General features: G+C 34.4%; 1 protein-coding gene across 2 annotated transcripts in view; it reads right to left on the bottom strand.

The window, feature by feature from the left end:
- DYNC2H1 (dynein cytoplasmic 2 heavy chain 1) overlaps window positions 1-21539 on the bottom strand; it is a 144120-nt gene that overhangs the window by 74796 nt on the left and 47785 nt on the right. For both annotated transcript variants that reach the window (XM_063394563.1, XM_063394564.1), the window contains exons 56-69: window positions 19776-19889; window positions 18460-18620; window positions 18174-18297; window positions 17432-17553; window positions 16477-16563; window positions 15007-15133; window positions 13152-13293; window positions 12496-12605; window positions 10439-10537; window positions 9194-9317; window positions 6154-6317; window positions 5288-5407; window positions 2484-2618; window positions 1587-1730 (exon numbers count right to left, since the gene is read on the bottom strand). In XM_063394563.1, coding sequence (XP_063250633.1) covers window positions 1587-1730; window positions 2484-2618; window positions 5288-5407; window positions 6154-6317; window positions 9194-9317; window positions 10439-10537; window positions 12496-12605; window positions 13152-13293; window positions 15007-15133; window positions 16477-16563; window positions 17432-17553; window positions 18174-18297; window positions 18460-18620; window positions 19776-19889 — 1773 coding nt within the window. The remainder of the gene's footprint in view (window positions 1-1586; window positions 1731-2483; window positions 2619-5287; window positions 5408-6153; window positions 6318-9193; window positions 9318-10438; window positions 10538-12495; window positions 12606-13151; window positions 13294-15006; window positions 15134-16476; window positions 16564-17431; window positions 17554-18173; window positions 18298-18459; window positions 18621-19775; window positions 19890-21539) is intronic.

The raw sequence follows: 21539 nt of genomic DNA, 5'->3' as shown, positions 1-21539 counted from the left end.
ATTCTTGTGGAAATAAAAAACTTCTCATGTACTTTGTAAATTTCAAAATGCAAACCGAAACAAATAATCTGGACTCTCCGTGACACTAATTCTAAAAAGATATTAAATTCATTTGTCTCTATCAATAATTAAATGGGAAATTCATGCTGAATTATTAAGAAATAAATATTTTGGGATTGAATATTTTGACTATGAACATGATACAACTTTGTGTATAAGGTGAAATACATGGAGAATGAGAGTAAATTTTCTTCTCCTAACATTAATATCATTGAAATCTCATAGTTTTCACTTGATAAAAAATTGCCTATTCATTGAATTACTATATTTAATATTACCAAACAAGTACATTGATTATAAGTGTAGTTATTAAACTTCTGGTCAAATTTGGCCCAACTGAAATGAACATTGTAGAAAATAGTAAGTGTACACTGTCCTTCAAAGCTCATCGATTGAAAGACTAATTCTAACAGGAAAAAATTGAAAGATAGGACAAAGAAAAAAGGGACCAGAGAATATGTTACAGAGAATGTGTTACAGGTAGGATGAGCTCCTTTCCACCATGCTGGAATTTGAAGAAATGAGTTTAAGAAGGGCAATTGGGCAGTTGATTTGCCTAATACCTTTCCCATGTTTAATAGATCACTTGGCATGAAGAACTGGATAGAGAAGGAAAAAAGAAAGCAAGCAACAAAGGCAAAACCAGAAGGTGAGCTTTAAATAGGTAACATTATAGGCAGGAAGAAAAAAAATTATGAAGGAGTGTGAGAGTAAGAACAAGAATTTAAAACATCATGTTGTGTAAAAGAAGTAATAGGAACCTCAAAGAGGACCAGTTCACATAGTCAGAACTGTGTTCCTAGTAAAGACTGGAGCTGAAGAGCTGTAATCACAGATGCCAGAACAAAGAGGAATCCAAAGGAAACATGACGAAAGGTTGGTGAATGACTTTCTAAGTAGAAACAAAGAGAAATATGAAGAATTTTGGAGATACTCAGTGTGGGTATTTAGATCTAAAGAGTGAGGTGACAAGGGATAGATCCCTTCTTTGCTTCAAAAGGAATATACTGCCCTAAGAATACAGAAGAATAAAAATGACATTTTAAATAGGACAGGCTGCAGGCATGCTTACAAACTGTAAAAAAGTAGATCAAGTTATGACCTTCCTTCGGATAAATGAACCATGTAGAAATACAGGTATTTTCTTATTCCACTCCTTGTTGATAAAATTAGCTTTATTAGCATTTTAGATCATTAATTTATTTTAAAAACACCTTCAGTAAAGTTATAATTAGCCTTTTTTTTCCTAATTCACCATAGACAAAGAACAAGCCTGAATTCACAAAGAGCTACTGTGCTTTCAGATGGAAGAGAAATTCTGTGATTTATATACAACATAATTCAGAAGTCCACGTGCCTGTATTCTGAGCACCTAAAGCACAACAGGTCAGCATCACTACTTATTATGCACTTCATCATCAGTTACTCTAAGCTTTTTTTAAAAAATGTCCAGAGTGACTAATAAATTCTAAGGATCAAAGCAGATTCTTCTGCAGCATTAGCAGCTTCAGGAGAAGAGCAAATACCTGCTCGCTTTGCAGAGCCCTTTGGAAAAGCCGCAGGAACGCCGCCAAACTGAAGCGGTACATATTATTAATTTTGGACAAGTCAGAGATAATGAAGTACATTTTGCTAGCACTCTCAGCCAAAGGGAGATAGGCGTCCCTCTCCTGTGGAGAAAAACAACACACACATAAAAAACCCCAGTGCATTACTGCCACCTACTGATTACTGCATAAACATTTACTCATCCCACCCGGAAAACATTCCTGCCTCCCACTGCTTTAGAAAACCGAATCCTTTCCAAGCCTTCAAACTGACAGATCAGCACTCCAGACTTCAACACTGTACTGAAATTTCAAAATTGCAAGAAAACATTTTTAGCAAAAAATCCTTTAAATTATGATGAAGATGTTGGAAATTAATCCCTAGGGCACTAAGGGTTTTTCCCACCACAGAACACATCCCAAAATTCAGTAGGAAATTTTAAACTAAACAAATAGAGCACAGAAAAAACTCTGCAATCTGGCACAAAAAGAGGATATCAGATGAATAGCATCACCAATGATCTAAACTCTTCCAACAGCAAGGGGCATAATAAACAAAAACATCCATATGAACTATAATGTTTGCAATAGTGGATAGCAAAAATAAAGTCAAAACCCATTACTTGCCAGAATTCCTTTAATTCAAATTGGCAGACTTTATACTGTGTAATTATTCAGCACACACAAAACAAAGCATTTTAATTACTGAAAATACTGCATGTGCTTGCATATCCCAAATATAATTTACTCAAAAAGAAGTAATTTTATACGTTATTAATCTTATAACCCCGTGGATGTACGTATCTTCTCTAGATAAAAGATGAATATTTTTAGCAGGAGAAAAACAGTACTTTAAAGATTAAAATATTCTTCTACCTTATCAAGGAAACTCTGAAGTCTGAAAGATTCAGCCAGTGATTCTTGGATGAGTGCACTGCTTGCTTTAGTTTGATTCAAAGATTCAATCAGTTCTTTATTTTCTAGTATATTCCCTTGTGATGTGGCAAGTGTCTGAAAAAAAGAAAGCAATCTATGTTACATTTTAAAAAATCCTGTAAAATAACCATTTCGGAAGCTATCTTTCTGATCTGTATGTATTTCTGAACCATTTAATGCATCTCAAGACTTCTAGAAAAATGGTGGTTACTCCAAAAACTGAGATGATTTTTAAAGAAGTACAGAAAATACAGCTCAAGAAGGTACTTCAAAAATCCAGACCGCCAGATGCTGAAACATAGGTTATCAGCAGGCTTTTGAGAAAGACTTCTGTGATCAGAGTCTTGAGCACCAAAGTCTCCATGGTAAATACAGATTAGGGTATTTCTTTCTTGTGTTTAACTTCCCATTTAACCTGAAGTTGGCTACTTCTAACAGCTTCCTGTACTCAATCATTCATAAATTCATTTTCCTTCAGAAGCATTCCAATATCTCCTATACAATCTAGTTCTCATTTCCAACTAAGATGAATATTTACATTAAAAAATTTTAAGTTTCATAATCAAAGATGACTTCAAAATCCTTGAGATTGCCTTACATTTTTCCTAAGTTCTCCACATTAAATTAAGCAATTAAGCCATTAATTTCACGTCTAAGAAGTGGGAAAAGTTTGAATAGTTCACTTGTATCTAAGGTCTTTTATGAACCTTCAGTAAATACACATCAATATATTTATTTTAGTCACAGAAATTGGCTGCTTGTCAGTCAAATCAGTTCTGAGCAGCCACCTGCAGGACAGCATTTTAGAATATTTAGAGGCAGAGATTCACCAGTCAGAGCAGTAGAATGCACTTACTTCTCCACCTGAAACAAGTTTAAGACAAGACCACCTGCTTTTTCAAATAGTCCAATTCATCCATGAGGAATCATCCTGTGAGCTATGACACATCACCTATGTCTTTACTCCGAGACTTTCAGAAGGAAATCAGTACAGTACTTCAGACAGAATGGCAATGTTGTTTTAAGATTAACTTAAATTTAGCTAGACCTCATCCAATATTGACTTCTTTGCTGACAAAGTCTAAGTAGCACCTGCTAGCTTCCACTGAGCCTTAGGTTTCTTTCTTCAGAGTCAAAGAGTATCCTGATTTCAGGATAACTTGCTAACAAGAATTCCAAAATTGAAATCAACCTTGCTGGTACTACTCACATGCTTTTTGTTGCAGATATCTTAGGCATCAACTCCTTTAAGTTTTGTACTTGATAATTCAGATGGGACAAATGAAAGAGATTTTTGAGTTCCAAGATCCCACAAAAAGTGTGTTCTAAAGTGAAATTTGTTTTGTAGCATCTCTGAACCCTCAGCTTCTGGTAAACAATAAGGTTAAAATGGTCAAATCTGGATATGGAATTTTATTAGAGAGCAAGTATCCCTCTTCCTGTAAGACAAATCTGCCCATCAGAGTTTTAGAAAAGGGCTGATCTTAGTATTTGAGAATGAATAGGGATTTCAACAGGGACAGTTAATGTGGAAGTTCAAATCACATCAAATAATTATGTGAAAAATTCTAAAACTGAATTATTAATCACAGAATCATAGAACAGAACCATAAAATGGTTTGGATTGAAAGGGACCACCTAGTTCCAACCCGCCTGCCATGGGCAGGGACACCACTCACTACATAAGGTTGCTCAAAGCTCCATTCAAACTAGCCTTGAACACTTCCAGGGGTGAGGCATCTGCAAGGTGCCTTATCACCCTCACAGTAGGGAACTTCCTTGTAATATCTAATCTAAACCTACCCTCTTGCAGTTTAAAAGCCTTTCCTCCCTTGTCCTCTCACTGCATGTCCCTCTCCAGCTCTCCTGTGGGCCAGTGTGATAAATGGCCAGTCTAATCTACAAAAAACATTATTTTAAGCTAATCCATTGCACTCAATACTGCAATGTTCTGTGAACTTAGCGACAGACAGAGCACCAGGTCAATGTTCCTGCATCTCTGACCTTTCAGAAAGACAGGATTCAAGGATCCATTCTTACACTCCTGAAGTACAATCTGTGTGAAATCCATGGCAAGACACAAACGAATAATAAAACAGGCCTTCCTTGGAAGCTACCTTTTTTATAGAGGTGAACAGCTGTTTCTGAGCATAAGTACTTTCAATAAAATAAAAAGATGAACTGAAAATTGAGAACATTTTCAAATGCAAGACAGGGAATGTTAACTGTAATAGGAAACAACTGTTGAGGCTTAAAATTTTAAATGTCTCAACAATCTTTCCACTTGTAGTGGGAGTTTTCCATTTTATTCACAACACAGGATCATTTCTCAGTTTGAGAAAGAGTCATTTGACATGATTCACAAGCTTACAAGTGTGGCTTTTTAAAAATCTCATAATTTCAAAATGAAATAGTATAATTTTTAGTAAAGTTTTCTCTTCTTGGTATGTTAAAATTACTTAAATTTCTAATCAAACTAAATCAGCCTAAATCTAGCTCACTAAATCCATAAATTTAACTATGAAAGTGCTTAATCTTTTGAAATAGTACAGTTTCATAACAGATTAATTTTCTTATCTACTCTACTCTTCCAACAGGTCCAGGAAAATAATGCCTTTATTTTTATTAATCAAAAATCCTGACAGCTCATTATTCCACACTTCCAGAATCTCCACTCAAACACACAACAATGTGATTATTATCTTATTGGTCTAACAGCTATTAAAGAGGTAAATTTGTTTTACCTCCAAAAGAGAATCTTCAAGTTTAGCTAACTGTATCTTCTTATCTTCTTCCTGTTGTAACAGCTTTGTCTTCTGCTCTTCCAAGTCAGGCTTTTCGTGTTGAATTGTTAAAGCCAAAAGCTAAAAACAAAGAGAGAAAACAAAAACAAAGTTGGGTGGTTTTTTTGCATTTCCACTTCAAGAGGGGTCAGTTTTCATGCATACATTGTATGATGCCAATTCTATATCTCCAGAGGAAGGAGGAAATCCATATGGTTATCTATGCTTCACATTTTGAATTATATCTTACTTACCAACATCTTACCTACATCCCATTCTAAGTCTCTTGTTAATGTAGAAAAAATTGTTTCATACCAAGTAAGGAGGGAATTTTCTTCCCTTAATTTATCTCTCTTTTTTTTTTCTTTATTCCATTTGTATATATTGATTCCAAGACTTTATAGAGAAAACCTCCAAAGCTACTAGTATTTTAAAGGAAATAAAACACACAGTATTTTGCTTTCACTACATTTTTTCTGTACACAAAAAAAATTTCTGTTTCTTGATGACACCAGCATTACTCTCTAAGTAGGACACTGGAGAGCTGTAACAGAAATGTTTCCATGGTACCACAAATGCATCTTGAACAGAAAGTAAAGGCTTAGCAATTAATCTGTTGCAACTGAAGTCAATGAGAACATTTTCATTTTCTCCACTGGACTCACTCCATGGTTCCAAAGTGCATAAAAATTTTACTATTGATATTTGTGAGCTCAAAAATACCTCCATAACCGTTAACGCAAACTGCACCACGGGGCTTATTCCAGATGCTGGATGCAGCTATGCTTGTTCACTGTACATACACTGGTGTTATTCCAAATGCCCACCTGTCCTCTTAAGCCACTTGCTGTGGTGGTAAAGTTTACTTCTGTAACAATAGAAGAAGCATCAGGTGGAATGAAGGGATTTGGGTTCCTTGTTGATAGAAAAAGACGGAACTCTTCATTGTAATCGATCATTTTTTCACCTATTTGTACAGCATAACGGGGCCCTGTAAACAACAAGCAGATGGTATACTCACTCTGATTGGAACATTCTAAAATTATCTGAAAATAATGGTATTTGTGTAATACTTTATGACCAATGGACCTAAATGTATTTTAAAATAGGGATTTATAAATTGATTGGAAAAAAATATTAATTAAAAAAATTTAAAGAACATGTCCTAAGCTGTATTGCTAGAGACAGAAAAATATCAACATAGCAATAATATAGGAAACTACATTATAAGAATTCAATACACCTGAGTAGTTTAATTATCCTTAATACTCCTAATATCCTGTTAATACCCAGAACACAAAGCATAAATGACAAAAAATGCACTTGAAGTAAAAGTAATACTAAAAACTTTTTGAAATCTTCAGACCATGAATAGGAGACAAAACAGCACAGAAGATGACCTCAAGAATTCCCCTTATGTGTAAGAATTTTTTCAGAATTCAAATATATTCATTTATGTTTAAACACTGGTCTACCACCCTATGCTAGCCATAATTATATACTGGCTAACTAAGGTGGTTCAATATCTCCTCACCAAACCCATTAGATTTCATCTCTGGATCTGTTATATTTATCTGTAGAATGTTGACGTTGCTGTATAATCATAATTCTATTAAGATTCTATTTTCTGTGATAACTGTTATAGAGAAAGTCAATGAAACTAAAAATGATGGAATATCTAGACAGTAGAATGAAAGAAAAACATTTAATCAAGGAATATCTGATAGATTTGTATTATTATAAATATATTTATAACTTCATCATATTATGAAAGAAACAAGTGACTTATTAAATAACTGATGTCATGGTTTCGGTCTGTTTATACGCCTAATATTTCTCAACATGCCTGTTACAGAATAAAACCACATGTACAGGCCCTCTCCACCCCTCATCCATAACAGGTTTCCATTCTAGCAGGGTTAGAAAAGAATAGACTCAGACAATGACATGATTAGAGTAAAATTTTGCCTCCTCATACTGAAAAACAAATTAGAACAGAATTGTAAGATGAAAAGAGAAAATTTTCATTCCAGAAATTTTCCAAGATGGCGTACTTAGGTGCTTCTCTATTTTTAGCACTGAGTGCAGATCAGAAATATAAATCTCTTGCTAAAACACTGGTAGAGATGAAAATCACATACCAATTTTGCTTCTATGCTGAAATCAGAATAAATTTTAGGACTATGTTGTAAAAATGTCAAACAGAAAATGGAAGCTGTACAAAGATGAATTTACTGCAGTGTGCACGTTCATATTTTTTCCTAACATTTCACTCCAAGTAATGAAGAGATGTACAGTCATCACAAGCAAAATAATGCAGACAGGTCCCCACACCCACATTTTGACAAAAAGGAGTGCATGCTTGCTTATAAAGTGATGGAAAAGATTCAAATAGTGACCCATTCTTCCTTCTCCAACAACAGCTCTTTAGTTTGGACCCACACAGACCTGGCATTAACATAGCTCATTAAAAAGCAAAAGAGGATGTCTGAATGTCACAAGCAATTCTCCTGAACAAACTAGTATATTTGAATTTAATCTGCTTTCTCCACAGTTCTGCAGACACAGTCATCTTTCATACTGTACCTCATCAGCTCTCCAAAATTCAGCAGAAGCTAGAGGGCAAGAAAAATTTTACAGTGTTCTACCTAACGCTCCACAGATCCCTGAAATTGCCACACTGGTGCCATTCTTTTAATGAAAATAAACAAGTAAGAGCATCTGTAATGGAAGACTGATTTAAAATAACACCTTCTTTTCCCTAAACAGACCTTTCTTACGTTGGTGATAAGTGTATACATGAATCCTACGGTATTTGCATTTATTTTTAGCATGTACTTACATGTGAAGAATTACTGCTACCCCATACATTATTAGATCTCAATAGCAGGTGAAATGATAGCAAAAAAGGAATCTTAGGTGATTTTCAGTACCCAAAATTCATATAGTAAATTACATGCAAAGGTCATGGTACATGCTAAGGAATGTTAACTTGAGGCAGAAATACAATTACAAAGAATAATGCAAATTTATTTTAGTTACTGTAATTTGGAAAGTACTTAAAATACACGTTGCTGTATTTTTTAATTCATCAAGTTCTCTTGATATAATTTCAAAATATGTAACATAATTCAACAAAATTAATGCTGAGATACTTGCATAATTACAATTTATTTTTGCTAAATTTCATCACAGTTTTTCATATTAAAAAAACATTTTTAAAGTAACTAAGTCCAAAGTAGTCATACAAACAGTTATGTAGAACACATTATCTGTTCAAAGCAGAGATATTATTTTGCAAAACATAAACATTGTGTTTTATCACTTTTCTTGCATTGGTTAAGGGACTCCTTTCACCAAATTCCACCATTTTGCTGATCTTTATGACCCTTCCCATTCCAAGGGCACATCAGGAACAGATCTGTGTGTCTTCTATAGGTTCAGAGAAATGCAAGAGAAGCAGGAACCCAAACATTCTAAACCTTTGATTTCTAACTGCACTAACAGTTGTGTTAGTGCAGTTAGAAATCAATATACTTCTGATTTATTTAAAGCCCAATTTTCCAATTAAAAGCATATGTTTGAAATATCACTAGAAATTCACTTAAAATTTAATTTTTAAGAGTCTATAAAAACACATTATTTTAACTTAAATTTTAAAAAATTAATACTTTTTAGTATTTTTCCACCAACTAAATAAGAACGTGTCTCCAACATATTTCATGCACTGAAGTGTTAGTAGCAGGTTAGTACTAGAGAGAAAATAACTATACAATATTCACATTTTCAGAAAAATCAAGTTTTATATAAATAGATCGAAACTACAAAAGTTTTGAGCAAGCAGTTGCAAAAATCTTGGTGACTTACCTTGAGCAATAAGATCTTTTCTTAGCAATGGGTAAAGTACAGGTTCCACTCCATCCATTTCCTGTATAATAAGCGTCTTCCCAAATCTCACTGCCAGCTCAAGAGCAGTAAGGAAGTTGGTGTCCTGGATATATAGAAATACATCCCTTTGATTCATGTTTTTTTGAAAAATGCAAGAAGGCATTACACCAAATAATCCAAATCTAAAACTTAGTAGTATAGATGAAAAATCTTATTAGAGGCACATGATATTTCAGGGTTTGGCCACATATGTTTAATTTAAATAAACTTGATCTACTGATCAAGGAAACCTATTTAACATGCCTAGATCTTCAAGTGCTCCATGAAAAGAGAGCAGGTTCACTGTCATGACAGTCAGGTGCACCTGGAAGTCCTGGCCAGGTCTGTATCTCAAAATTTAATAAGTAGCTATGTCTCAAAACTGAACCAAACACAGGATTCACATTATTAGGAGGTGTACACGCAGTCTTTTGTTGCAAACAGGTGTTTAAACATGCACGTGGTCTTTGACCACATTGACTTATGATCCCATTAGTCAATAGAGATCCTGGACAATATAGACAACAGAGGCTAAAAGGTAATCACGCCAATCAGCTAGCAAGACAAACAATCAATTACCCAAAGATATTTTATCTACTACCATCAGAGAATATCTACAGACGTTCCACAGAGCCAGCAGGGATCTGTGGAAGATCTGCATGCTGTTGAAGCAATATTTTGAGGCTAGGTGGGATTCAATAAAAGACTTCTGCATAGTACCAGATGCCTGCCTCTGTGCTCGCAACTGAGCTGCACCTCGCTACTCAGGAACAGTTACAGGTACACAATGAATTTCAGGTACTTTAATCTCAAACAGAAATCAAATTTACTCTTTCCAAAGTAGATAATGCAACACAACAGTCATAGGAAATTGAGCGTACATATACTCCTGAAATCCAGTGAACTGCAACCAAGTATACAGAAGACCTCTTTATTTGAAAATCTTTTTTATCTCCCTCTCAGCATATGACATTCTTGGAGACAGTAGCACAAAGAGGCAAACTTGTAGAAAGTTTGGCTCAGATGTTGAGCCTCCAATTTTAAATAACCTAGAACTCTATGAGGAATTGTATGCTTCACAGAATGTAAGTGTTGGTGATTGCTATCACACACCTTTAAAAACTACTTTGTAAAATCTGGAATAGAGGAAACTCAAACAGAAAAGACCAAGAGTAAATGCTGCACCTGTTGGTTGATAACTTCTAAACGTGAGTCCTTCAAATGTGTCTTCAACCATTCAGTAGCCCGGAAAGAAGGGTCTACCAAAAATGGGCAAACTTTACTCTAGAGAAAAAAAATACAAATATATTTACTAAAATCTGTTTTAAGAATAAAATTATAATCCTTTTTTTTATTTCCCCAAATTAATGGAATATCTATTTTAAAATCATTTTTTAGTTAAAGAAACAATAGACTAAGAAATTTACGTCTTTCATTTAATCTCTTCTTAAAAAAAAAAAAAGGAGAACACCGAAATCCAAAATTCTCAGATGTTTGTCTTGCTGAAGTGAGGCAGTTGTTCACCTTTTCTTAAAAACAGGACTCTGTATTCAATGACTCTAATCTACCCAATGAGCATAATCTTCAGCTTTTGTTATTCACAACTGCTTTTAAACTTGGAAGAGTAATTAATTTTCCTTTTTCTTCCACTGGAGGGCAAAGGTACAATACTTCTGGGTTTGGACCTCAATGCATTTTAGAAATAATCATGAATATAAGTATTTTGCAGGCACAAAACACAACTACACTCAACTCTGTCCAGTACATCCATGTCCCTTTTTTGCTAAGGATCACACAGGATTCTAGGTGTGGCCTCACCAGTGCTGAGTGAAGGGGATGGATCCTCTCCCTTGACCTGCTGCCAATACTTTGCCTAAAGCTGTCCAAGATACCATTGGCCTTCTCCTTGCCAAGGGCCCATAATTGTCTCAACTACCTGGTGTCCACCAGGACATCAGGTCCTTTCCTGCAAATTTGCTTTGCAACTGGTTGCTCTTCAGCACATGTTGGTACATGGGGTTGTTATTACCCAGGCGCAGGACTGTGTAATTCCCCTTCCTGAACTTCATGAGGTTCCTCTCATCCCATTTCTCCAGGCTGTCAAGGATCCTCTGGGCCTCAACTTTATCTTCTTGTGTATCAGACACTCAGTCATACAATGGCTTGGGTTGGAAAGTCCCTTAAATATCACCTAGCTCCAACACTCCTGCCAAAGGCAGGGATGCTATTCACTAGATCAGGTTGCCCATGGTCCCATCAAAACTGACTCTGGCACCTCCAGAGATGGGGCATCCACAGCTTCTCTGGACAAAAGCCTAAGAACTGTACTGTAGATCATACTGGTAAAATACTATGTCCAATTTCAGCTTTATAAGGATGTACACAAGGAAAATTATTTGCCCTGATTGACTCCTTCAAAAAGCTCTTTACACACAGTGAGATTTTTAAGAGCTCAATCTATTCTACTAATGAAAAGGATGAAAATAAGGTTTTATGTAGCATCTAAGTAGCTTTAATGGTACAAGACAGTGTTTATTAAAAAGCTTTTTAATCAAACTAAGAAAAGAATATATGGATCTACTAAAAGGATGATAAAGCGAGATAAATTCAAACTGGAGAAAAATCTGTGACTAGTTTGAATCATAAATCATCTAAGAAAATCACCTGTAGTAAATGCAGATTCTCCTCATGCCATTAAATATTTACTTGTTGGTAGATCTAATAAATGACTAGAATATTACATATGTAATAATATATTAAGTATTATACATCTATATATAGATAAAACTGAGCATTTTCCTTTTCTCAAGTATTATTAGATAGATAATGCACATATACATACATATACATACACATATACATATATATATATGTCTTGAAAGGTATCTGCATATAGCCTTTTCCTTTTTCTGAGAAAAAATATAAAAGAAATTATATGCCAAAGTAAATATATATAGGGCATAATCTTCCCCTGGTTGTGTTTGTATTAATGACTGTTTAGACTTTAAGCCTGAATAGACTGATATGGAATAAAACAGTAAAAATGAAAACATGTATTTTCTTCAACAGTTTTTTTTCTTTTTGCTACAAAATATCCATTTCTTACACAGGTATTTATTTCTCTGTGTATGTGTGCTCTGTGATGCCAATAAAAAACACAAATTAAATAGTTCAAGTTGCTATGTTATTGAAATTTGTGAAAATTTAAATACTTCCAAGACAAGATAAAAAAGCAAATTTACCTGCAAGATGACAAGAGCATTTTCTATTGAAAGGTCATCTGAAGGCAAACCTTCACTTTTCCAAACTAACTCCTCACTCTCTGTACACAGGAACCGCCGTAAGTCAAACTCTGACAAATGGAAGTGGAAGTTTCTGTCATAATTTACAGTCTGCATAATTTAAAAGCATTTACCAGTCTATATAGAACAGAGACTTTGTCTATTAATAGAGGGCAAGTCTGTAGATTTCCCTGTAATCTATTATTTTATTGCTTTTATTGAACTTATTCGTAATAAGTAGCTGATGTCACAGAAATGTTTTATAGTTTTGCTAACACAAAGGTAAAAATGATTACTGAAAAAGCAGAAGCATTCAGAATGCACTGACAAATTTACAACAATTAATGTGAACACATTCATTTTTGTAAACTTTTTAAGCAAGGACTACAAAGATACAATTATTTATAAATATTTATAATCATAATAATTTCACAGAATGATTCTAAGAAATCATCTGTCGGTATGTAGAAATATTATTGAGTAAGAAAATGTCTCTTCTCATCTGGGAGTACAAAGCCGACTGAGACTGTTCATTAGAACTCACTGGCATTTCTCACTTCCTCAATCAAGCTTAATTACTTGCATGCAGACACTGACAAACACACACATGAAATTACTTTCAAGGCCTGCTGATTTGGTCCATTCATCCAAGCTGTTTTTCCTCTGATCCTCAGGAGCAGCAGAAAGATAAGTAATAAATGCAGCTGCTAACTGAGCTCTTCTTGGCAACGTAGCCAGGTCATCTGTTATCTCTGACACCTTCAAAAAACGAAGTACAGGATGTACAGGTGCTTTGCAAACAAAAACTGCATTAATACATCTCATCAGTTACTAAAATGTCAGAACTAAGTTTGCCTGCCATTGGTAATACAGTTGAGACAGTTTCTCCTCTTGCATTTCAGGTATCTGTACCTAGCTAAGACACAGATATGGGCTGTGGTAGGAAGTATGGGAAAAATTCCTTTCAGCTCTGAGCTAGAGTATGCACAGATATTTCTGAGAATGTAGCTGATAAAAATCCATGAATTTGATGGAAAGTTCAACTAATAAGCAAATGGATAAATGGTATTATAGTAAAAAGATAAGAAATATGTGATCCTAGTCACGGCCAGGCTGTAAGTACAAATGACAATATGTATACAGATAATAAATACTATATGCAACTTTTATACTTACTGCTATTCACTGTACACTTACATGATAAATTTATTTTATCATATATTTTCAAACAATTTATCTGCACTAAATCAACTCTGTTTTGAAATGTTCCAGTCTTTGAAGAAAAATACAGTGTATCAACATCATATGTGACTGTCATAATTGGTTTCAAATTCCTGTCACTTTTACTGTAATCAAATTCACATTAAAAAGAAATGCTGATACAGAAAATAAAGGCAACTTTTTACTGCTTCCTTCTTACTTTAAAGGAAGACAAACACTGCCTTTTTACTGTCTTCATTATGGGATGAGCTCCTAATTAATCTATCTGCCAGTTTAGTCTACAGCATACCATTAATAGATAGTCTGAATTTTCTAATGTACCAAGATGAAAAATTGTGAGGAATCCATTTTAGAAGCATTGAAATGCTGGGGTTCAAATATATCCAATCCTTACTATAGCAGATGGAAAACCTCTAAAGCTACTTTCAGAGGAAAATCTTCCAATTTTTTCCAGTATGGCGGTCAACTTCAAGAAGAATTCATCTAACCTTAACTTTGGGTCTCCAAAATGCAGGCATTTAGCCTAATTGTTGAGGCTTTTCTCGGTATCAGTGGAAACACAGAATCATGTATCTCTGCCTGAAGATTTTTTGTGACCTATGATACCAATGAAAGTTACTTAGGGCTTTCTGGACGTGACAGCTATTTTCAGCTTATATGTGTCTTGAGATTTTCCTTTTTGTTTCAGACTATAGAAGGGCCTGTGTCTCCAAAGACTTGTCAGTTTCTCTCGAATAAATCATTTCAGCAAATAAGATACGCTTACCTTCCCTACTTCAGCAGCAGAAAAGTTTCAAGAATTTAAGTGAAGACTTCAAAAATAACTCAACATTTCGTGTATACCTATATATGCACACTTACAACACAAATGCCATGAAGGTGATACATTTGAGGACTGTAATTGTTTAAAATCTGTTCATTTTGGCTGTATCTCAGGTTGGAGAGTCCAACTGCTGACATGTTCACCCATCAAAACCATTACATTCTTGCGATTGAAAACCAGCATAGCATTTGCAATGTTTTATATTAAATACTGGGGGATTTTTACACATTTGGTAGAAAGGTTTTAAGTATGGTGAAGTAAAAAGAAGTTTCACAAAAAAAGGAAAGCTTTATTTTCTAATGAGAAATAAAAAAATTGTGCACTTGGAAACATGCAGAATGGCAGTAACTCACATTCTTCCAAGCAGTGCAATAACTGTATTTTCAAATTAGCAGCTATAAAATGTACTTATGAAAATTTTCACTAACCTGAGTGCTCCATCTTTTGTGCTCCCTATCGAGTTGATTTATCAATACCTCTGCAGCTTTCAATGTTTTCTGAGCTTTACTTAGCTCTGCTTCAAGTTTTGCTGCTTCTGTTGTTCTAGTCTGGAACCTGTGAAACAAATACTCTTTGTAATTGCTATCATAAACTACTAAAGTTACAGTTATTTTCAAGGAAGTTTAATTGATTGAATTTGTAATGAATGCCTTGTTTACTGTTAACAAAGAACACAAATGCAGTAGGGTTTGGTGGTTTTTTATTCTTCTGCTTCTAACTGGCAGATGGGCTTGTTAGACTTCTAGCTAACTAAATTTAGATGGATATACAGGTGGGATTTAAAAATGGATTTGAAATACAGACTATAATGTCTGAAAATCATTCCTTCTTCTATTTAAACAGCCTGACAATTTTAGTGATTGTGTGAAGTTTTGCTCTGCACCTAGTCAGGACAACAGAGAGCTTGATGCTATACCACACATTGGTAACTATTTGGTCAATTCCGTCTATTAAAAGTTTAAAAAAGGATATTACTAATTCACATGGATGACTCCAGTTCAATTCACAGTAGTCTATTCTGTAAACTAATATGAAATAAGAACACGCCCAAAAAACAGGTATGGTTTCAGTGTTATTTCATACTGTTCAATATCTGATTAGTCTGATTAATATTTAAAATAATTAATACATTTAATCCACCTATTCAAAGGAATATATTTATATATTACTTTATAAATATATAATATATGGTACATAAATTAATATATTTAACTCTAATATATAGTATTTAATTTATCCAAGAAATCACTGTATAGTTGATTCACAAGAATTCAAGAATTATCCCTTTTTCTTTGTTTTACAGACTACAAAACATGACTTTTAGTAATATGTATATATGTCAGGTTACAAAGTATCTCCTATACTAAGAACATGATAAAAACATCAAACATTTACCAGATCTATTTTTATGCCTCTGTGAGTCAGGTACTTGATGGGAGGCTAAGAAAAAAGGAGATAGCTAACTAGCTATGTATCAGAAAAGCAGGCTATCCTAAAAGAAATGGAACTGTCTCTCTTCAAGCTGTGATCAGTAGTTGTTTTGTATAGGAATGTTTCCAAAGTCCTAAGGAGTCACTGAAGCCCTCTGTGATTCAGAAGGTGATAAACATCTTCTTTGCCTTTGACATCTACAATGCCTACAATACAGGCTACCAACACATTCAGTAGTGAGAAGCAGGTACTTTCAAGGAGCATTTATTTCATCTGATCAAGGAGATGAAATATAATCTAACAGTATTTATCTCCACTGAGAGTACAGATAGCATAAGCATCACTAATTCTGACGTAAATATCTTGCAGTAAAGGAAGCTACATTTCCTTAGATAAAATTCATTATTCATACTGTAAAATCATCAATGCTTCTTATTTATGTCTTGAAATAAACAAACCCAACTTACTTGTCTTTCAGTTCCAATACTTTTTGACCAACAGAGTTCAGAAGATCCTCTAACTTCTGTTTTCTGTCTTCAGTTTTCTTGAGATTACTATAAAAATGTAATACTTATTTTAAGACCATGGACCCAAAGGAAAAAACAAAAGAGTAAATATAACAGGAAAGTAATTTACATAGCGATAGTTCAGAGATGTTCTCCATTGTGTTTTATATTGAAATATATATTTTCACATGTAAAAGCTTTGAGTACTTCTCATCACATTATTTTTAGAATGGAAACCAAACACCCCATTCCTAAAGATCAGAAGAAATTCTTCTAATACAGAATTTTAAGACCTGGAAAAACAATCAGTACAGATTCCTCAGGTTATGGATGGTCATAGGACAATGTCTTATCTTTCTGATCCTAAGGAGAAGCTGATAATGCTTGGTACATGACTGAAAAAGAGGAAGTGTATATCTCATAAAATAGCATGGGTTTCACTGAGAGAATACATTTCAAGCATACCTGTGATGCTAATTTCTCCCTGACAGTATTTAAGAGACAGGTAACTCATGACTGTACAAAAAACATACAAGGCGTAGCTTCCAGGAAAAAGAAACTATTGCACACTTACTTTTTCTGTCTCAGTATGTATGTTTTATTACCTCTGGACAAGGTTATCTTTTATCTTTGGTTTTTAATAAACTTCAATTCACACAGAATCACAGAATGGTTAGAGTTGGAAATTACCTCTGGAGACCCTCTAGCCCAACCACCCTGCTAAAGCAGGATCGTGTGCAGGCACAATTTCAGTATCAGAGGAGGAGACTCCACAACCTCTCTGGCAGCTTGTACCAGTGCTGTCACCCTCAAGGAAAGAAGCCTTTCCTCATAATCAGATTCCTCTCTGGTGGCTTCAGTTTTATCCACCACCATTGGAATTAAAACCACTGTTTTGTAATAGAGTCTAACTTACGCTTCCAAGCCAGCCTTTTCTTTTTCCAAAGGCTGAATTCGTTCTAGGACACGGGAATACTGGATGTTGGCATTCACCCAAGCTGCTAATGGAGCAGCTGCAGCACTGGCTCGTTTAGCATTCTGAAAAATTCAGTACAAGAAAAGTAGTTACACAGAAGTCCTTGAAGTATAATGTAGAAGAGATAAATACAGGATAAGTAACTGCAACAGATTTTCTAGTTACCAACTTAAATATGCTAATAAGCCAACTCTTCCAATGAACTAATCTTTTAAATTGTTACTAAGATTACATTGAGGGCTATCAATCCATGTAAAAAACCACAATGGGTATTTTTACAACTATGAAGCTAAACTGAAATTAACAAGTTTTAAATCAATGAATGATTTATTAGACTCTTACTGTTACAAGGACGCCAAAGGAGCCAGTTACAATTCCTTGGTCTGAGTTTAACTTTATAGCAGTAGAAAAACCTTTGAGTACTAGACCCCATAATGATTTCTTACCCCACCCGTTCTCATTCACCAACCAAATTCTCACTTTAGAAGGCAGTAAGCAACAGAGTAATCTCTGTTACTCCTTTATCTGTTCATACTGACACATTCTGTAAGCAGAATTCATCACTTTTTCTCTAACTTAAGTGCATCCTAAAACTTATGCTGACAAACCAGGCAATTATGTCTTTTCTTTTGGTCTTTTTTTGGTCTTGTTTTCATTTTTATGTAATGCAATCAGGAATTACCTTTGGATCAAAAGATGCTCTGTTTTTAGAAAGAAGTTCTTCAACACTGTCTCGTATTTCTCTTGGAATATTACGGGCATCAAATGATCCTATGTCCTCCCTTACACTTCTTTTGGCCAAGAAACTGCAAAAAGAATAAAATAACTAAGTAAAGAAGAAACAAATGTTTAAAAGGTTATTTCCACATGAAACCAAGGAATTCTGAGCACAAGATTCCTGAACACAATAGAAAGTAGTTCATTTTGTAAATTAGTATTTAATTTTAAAGGTTAAATACAATTCTCACCTCTTCATGCTCACCCACGATGTATCAAAAATCCCCATCAGCCGCAGAACTCCCTCTAGAATGTCTCTGATTATGTCAGGGGGCATCCGCAGTGACCGGATTTCTAACAAAGCCTCTGGCTTTATATTTCCAACAGCTAATTTAGCTTCACTAACCAATGGCTTAAAACATGAAAACACATTAAAAGGAGAGATGAGGATACAAGAAACTGAACATTTCCCATTCCAGTTTCCATACAATTTCTTGTTCTTTTTAAATACTTTGTACCTAAGAAACTACCACTGATCCAGATTCATGTTTACAAGTTACTAAAAAATTGCCATGTATTTACTAAGTGATAATTAGTATATTTCTATATAAAACAGCATAATATAATCCTGACATTGTGATACAGGTATCTTTTAATAATGATGCTACTATTTATAGGCATGACTGGGGATCTCTTTGTAAACATACACAGAAGTACAGGCCACAAAAGCTTTCTATTTCCAGTACCTAAAAAAATCCTTCACTTTTATCAATAAAGCAACAAAATGGTCAGGAAATGAAAATCGCAGATTATCATTAAAGACTGTGCACACCTTGCACATCCTTCATATTTATCAAAGACAACAAAATTCGTCTAATCCTGTAGTTCTATGTCACTTTCAATACAAGAACATAATTACTTAGTTCCTATGATATTTAAAAGGAAAAAAAATAAGTTCTTGTTCTGTTCTCTTAAGTCTTTAGTATAAATTAAAATGCATGGTATGAAAAATACAGACTAAAAACAATGACTGAAGACACATACCTCCCAAAAAACCTGATGCTTAACAGATGTAAAATTTCTTGAACAAGCAGCTCACTGTAGCATCATTAGGACATACACTTTTCAGGATTTAGTAATAGCTGTGAAGTTACCTCTCACTAAACTATTTCCATTCAGCTGAGAGTACCAAGCCCTATATTACCAGCTTGATCAAGGCAAAGTAATATAGTTGGTCTATATAAGATATGAGTAATTGAAAAATACTACATAAAATCAGCAGAACTCGGCTGTAGAGCGTGGCAGCATAGAAATAGCAGGTGAAGGCAAGATTTGGCTTGAAAACTCTATCTGTAATTACTATCTAGCAGAACACAAATGCCAGAACCACAATCTCTATTTGCCACATGGAATACTGTTTTCTAATGCATAGAATTTTTAATATCAAAATAATTTAGAGTAAAATTTAAGAATTGCAGGGATAAAATCTGCAAAACCATTTTGTACTGCAGGACATAAGTCAGATAAAATCAGACTGCAAAATACTACTTTCCTTATCAGCTCTTACCTGAACCTCTTTCAGTTCATCTTCAATTTTTCTTTTTCTTTGTTCTATTTCTGCAGCCTCTTCTGCTATTCGATGTTTTATTTTTTCCATTTCTGCTTTTTGCTCACTAGCACTCTGTAAAAAAATTAACTCCTTTAGTTTGTAAATTTACACTGATATTATTCCTTTAGGTCTCTTTGTTTCTTTTAGTTTTCATTATAATAATTTGCTCAATACCAATTACAATAAAACAGCCAAGCCTATATAATATTAGTCAGGCTGGCTAAGTAAATAAGCTATATAGAATAAGCATAATTTGCCTTTACTGTGTGTTCTTCCCTTTCTTTACCACAGACCAGATCTGTACCTCTATCTTTGAGGCTAATTCTCACTTTTTTCCCCTTGCTTCTGATTTTCCATTCCTTATCAAAATGTCATCCTTCCTCTAAAACCATAAGAGTGACAGCCTCTGTAAAATTCTTCTACATTTGCAAGTACTATTTTCCTGTCATTGTCTTTGTCCTGATCCCATTCCTATTTCAATTTCTTTCACAACACCATTGAAACACTCTTTTTCTATTATGTTCATAAAAGCAGCAGTTATATTGGAACTGCAGCTTACCAGCCTAGAATTACTAATCATGGTATGATTTCTTTACCATACCATGATTAGTATGATTTTGTACCTATCTGTCTGCAAGGATAACTGTCTTATCTCCTACATGTATATTGTAAATTATTTGGGGTTTTTTCTAGATTTGTACTGTGCCTACCAGTGTCTGCAGGCAGACAGTACCTATTAGCCATCTCCAGGAATCCTAAACAATTAATCCTAAACAATTAATACTGCTGTATATAAAACTACAGTAAAATGGACCTTACATGTCTTTTATTCATTGAAGATAAATGTATCAAATAAAATACTAATATTCTAGGCTCAGATCACCTAAAAGATACAAGACAATGAAGCCCAGAGTTTGTGTTTTTCCAGTATATAACACATTATCATCACCAGCAATTGTCAAGCTGAGTTGAAGTTGTAGCAGAAGGTAACACATGCATAAAAGCAGAGAAAATCTTAAAATAATAATAATCCTCTAAGCACTTAACCCAAGCTACAGATCAGCATGTTATTGAAGATTACATTCAAATACATAAAACATTAGCTACATAAAACTAGATTAGACATTTCATGCAAATGAGCATGTACTGAATGATCGCTCTGAATAAGAAAACCTTAACATTCAGTTGTAGGTCAAAAGCTTTTCTCTGAAAGGAGATTAAAAGAGTCTGTATGTATTAGAGCTCTCTCTGTTATATAAGCTAGATCATTTGAAGTGACACTAAAATGTTAGAGGGCACCTCCACTTTATGCTAATCTAAATAATCAGACTTCCACTGTATTTTTTCTGATGTCAGTGGGGCCATCGTGTTTCATTGCTTTTGGCTTATTCTTTGATTTTCTCCTACAGCACAGTATGTGCTACCCACACAACTCTACTGACAACAGCACACACAGATTTAAAACTGAGATCATCAACACACCAAGACAATCATCACTATCCAAATTCATGGACTACAGACAGATGGAGCCTAAAAGTACTAGAAACTGACAGCAAGAAGAGATTTACCAAGATGGGAAGTAATGCACCTTTAAAGCACTGAGAAACAAACGGTTTGAAAGACCAGGCATTTACTCTACTGCATACAGAGAATGTCTTTGACATCGAGCTGCAGACTGACCAGATGAAACCAGAAACCAATAAACAACAGTGCAGTGACAGC

This window comes from Prinia subflava, chromosome 3 (assembly GCF_021018805.1).
Source record: "Prinia subflava isolate CZ2003 ecotype Zambia chromosome 3, Cam_Psub_1.2, whole genome shotgun sequence".
NCBI lineage: Eukaryota > Metazoa > Chordata > Aves > Passeriformes > Cisticolidae > Prinia > Prinia subflava.
Note: the sequence above shows the minus strand (reverse complement) of the source record. Positions and strands in the feature narration are given on the sequence as shown.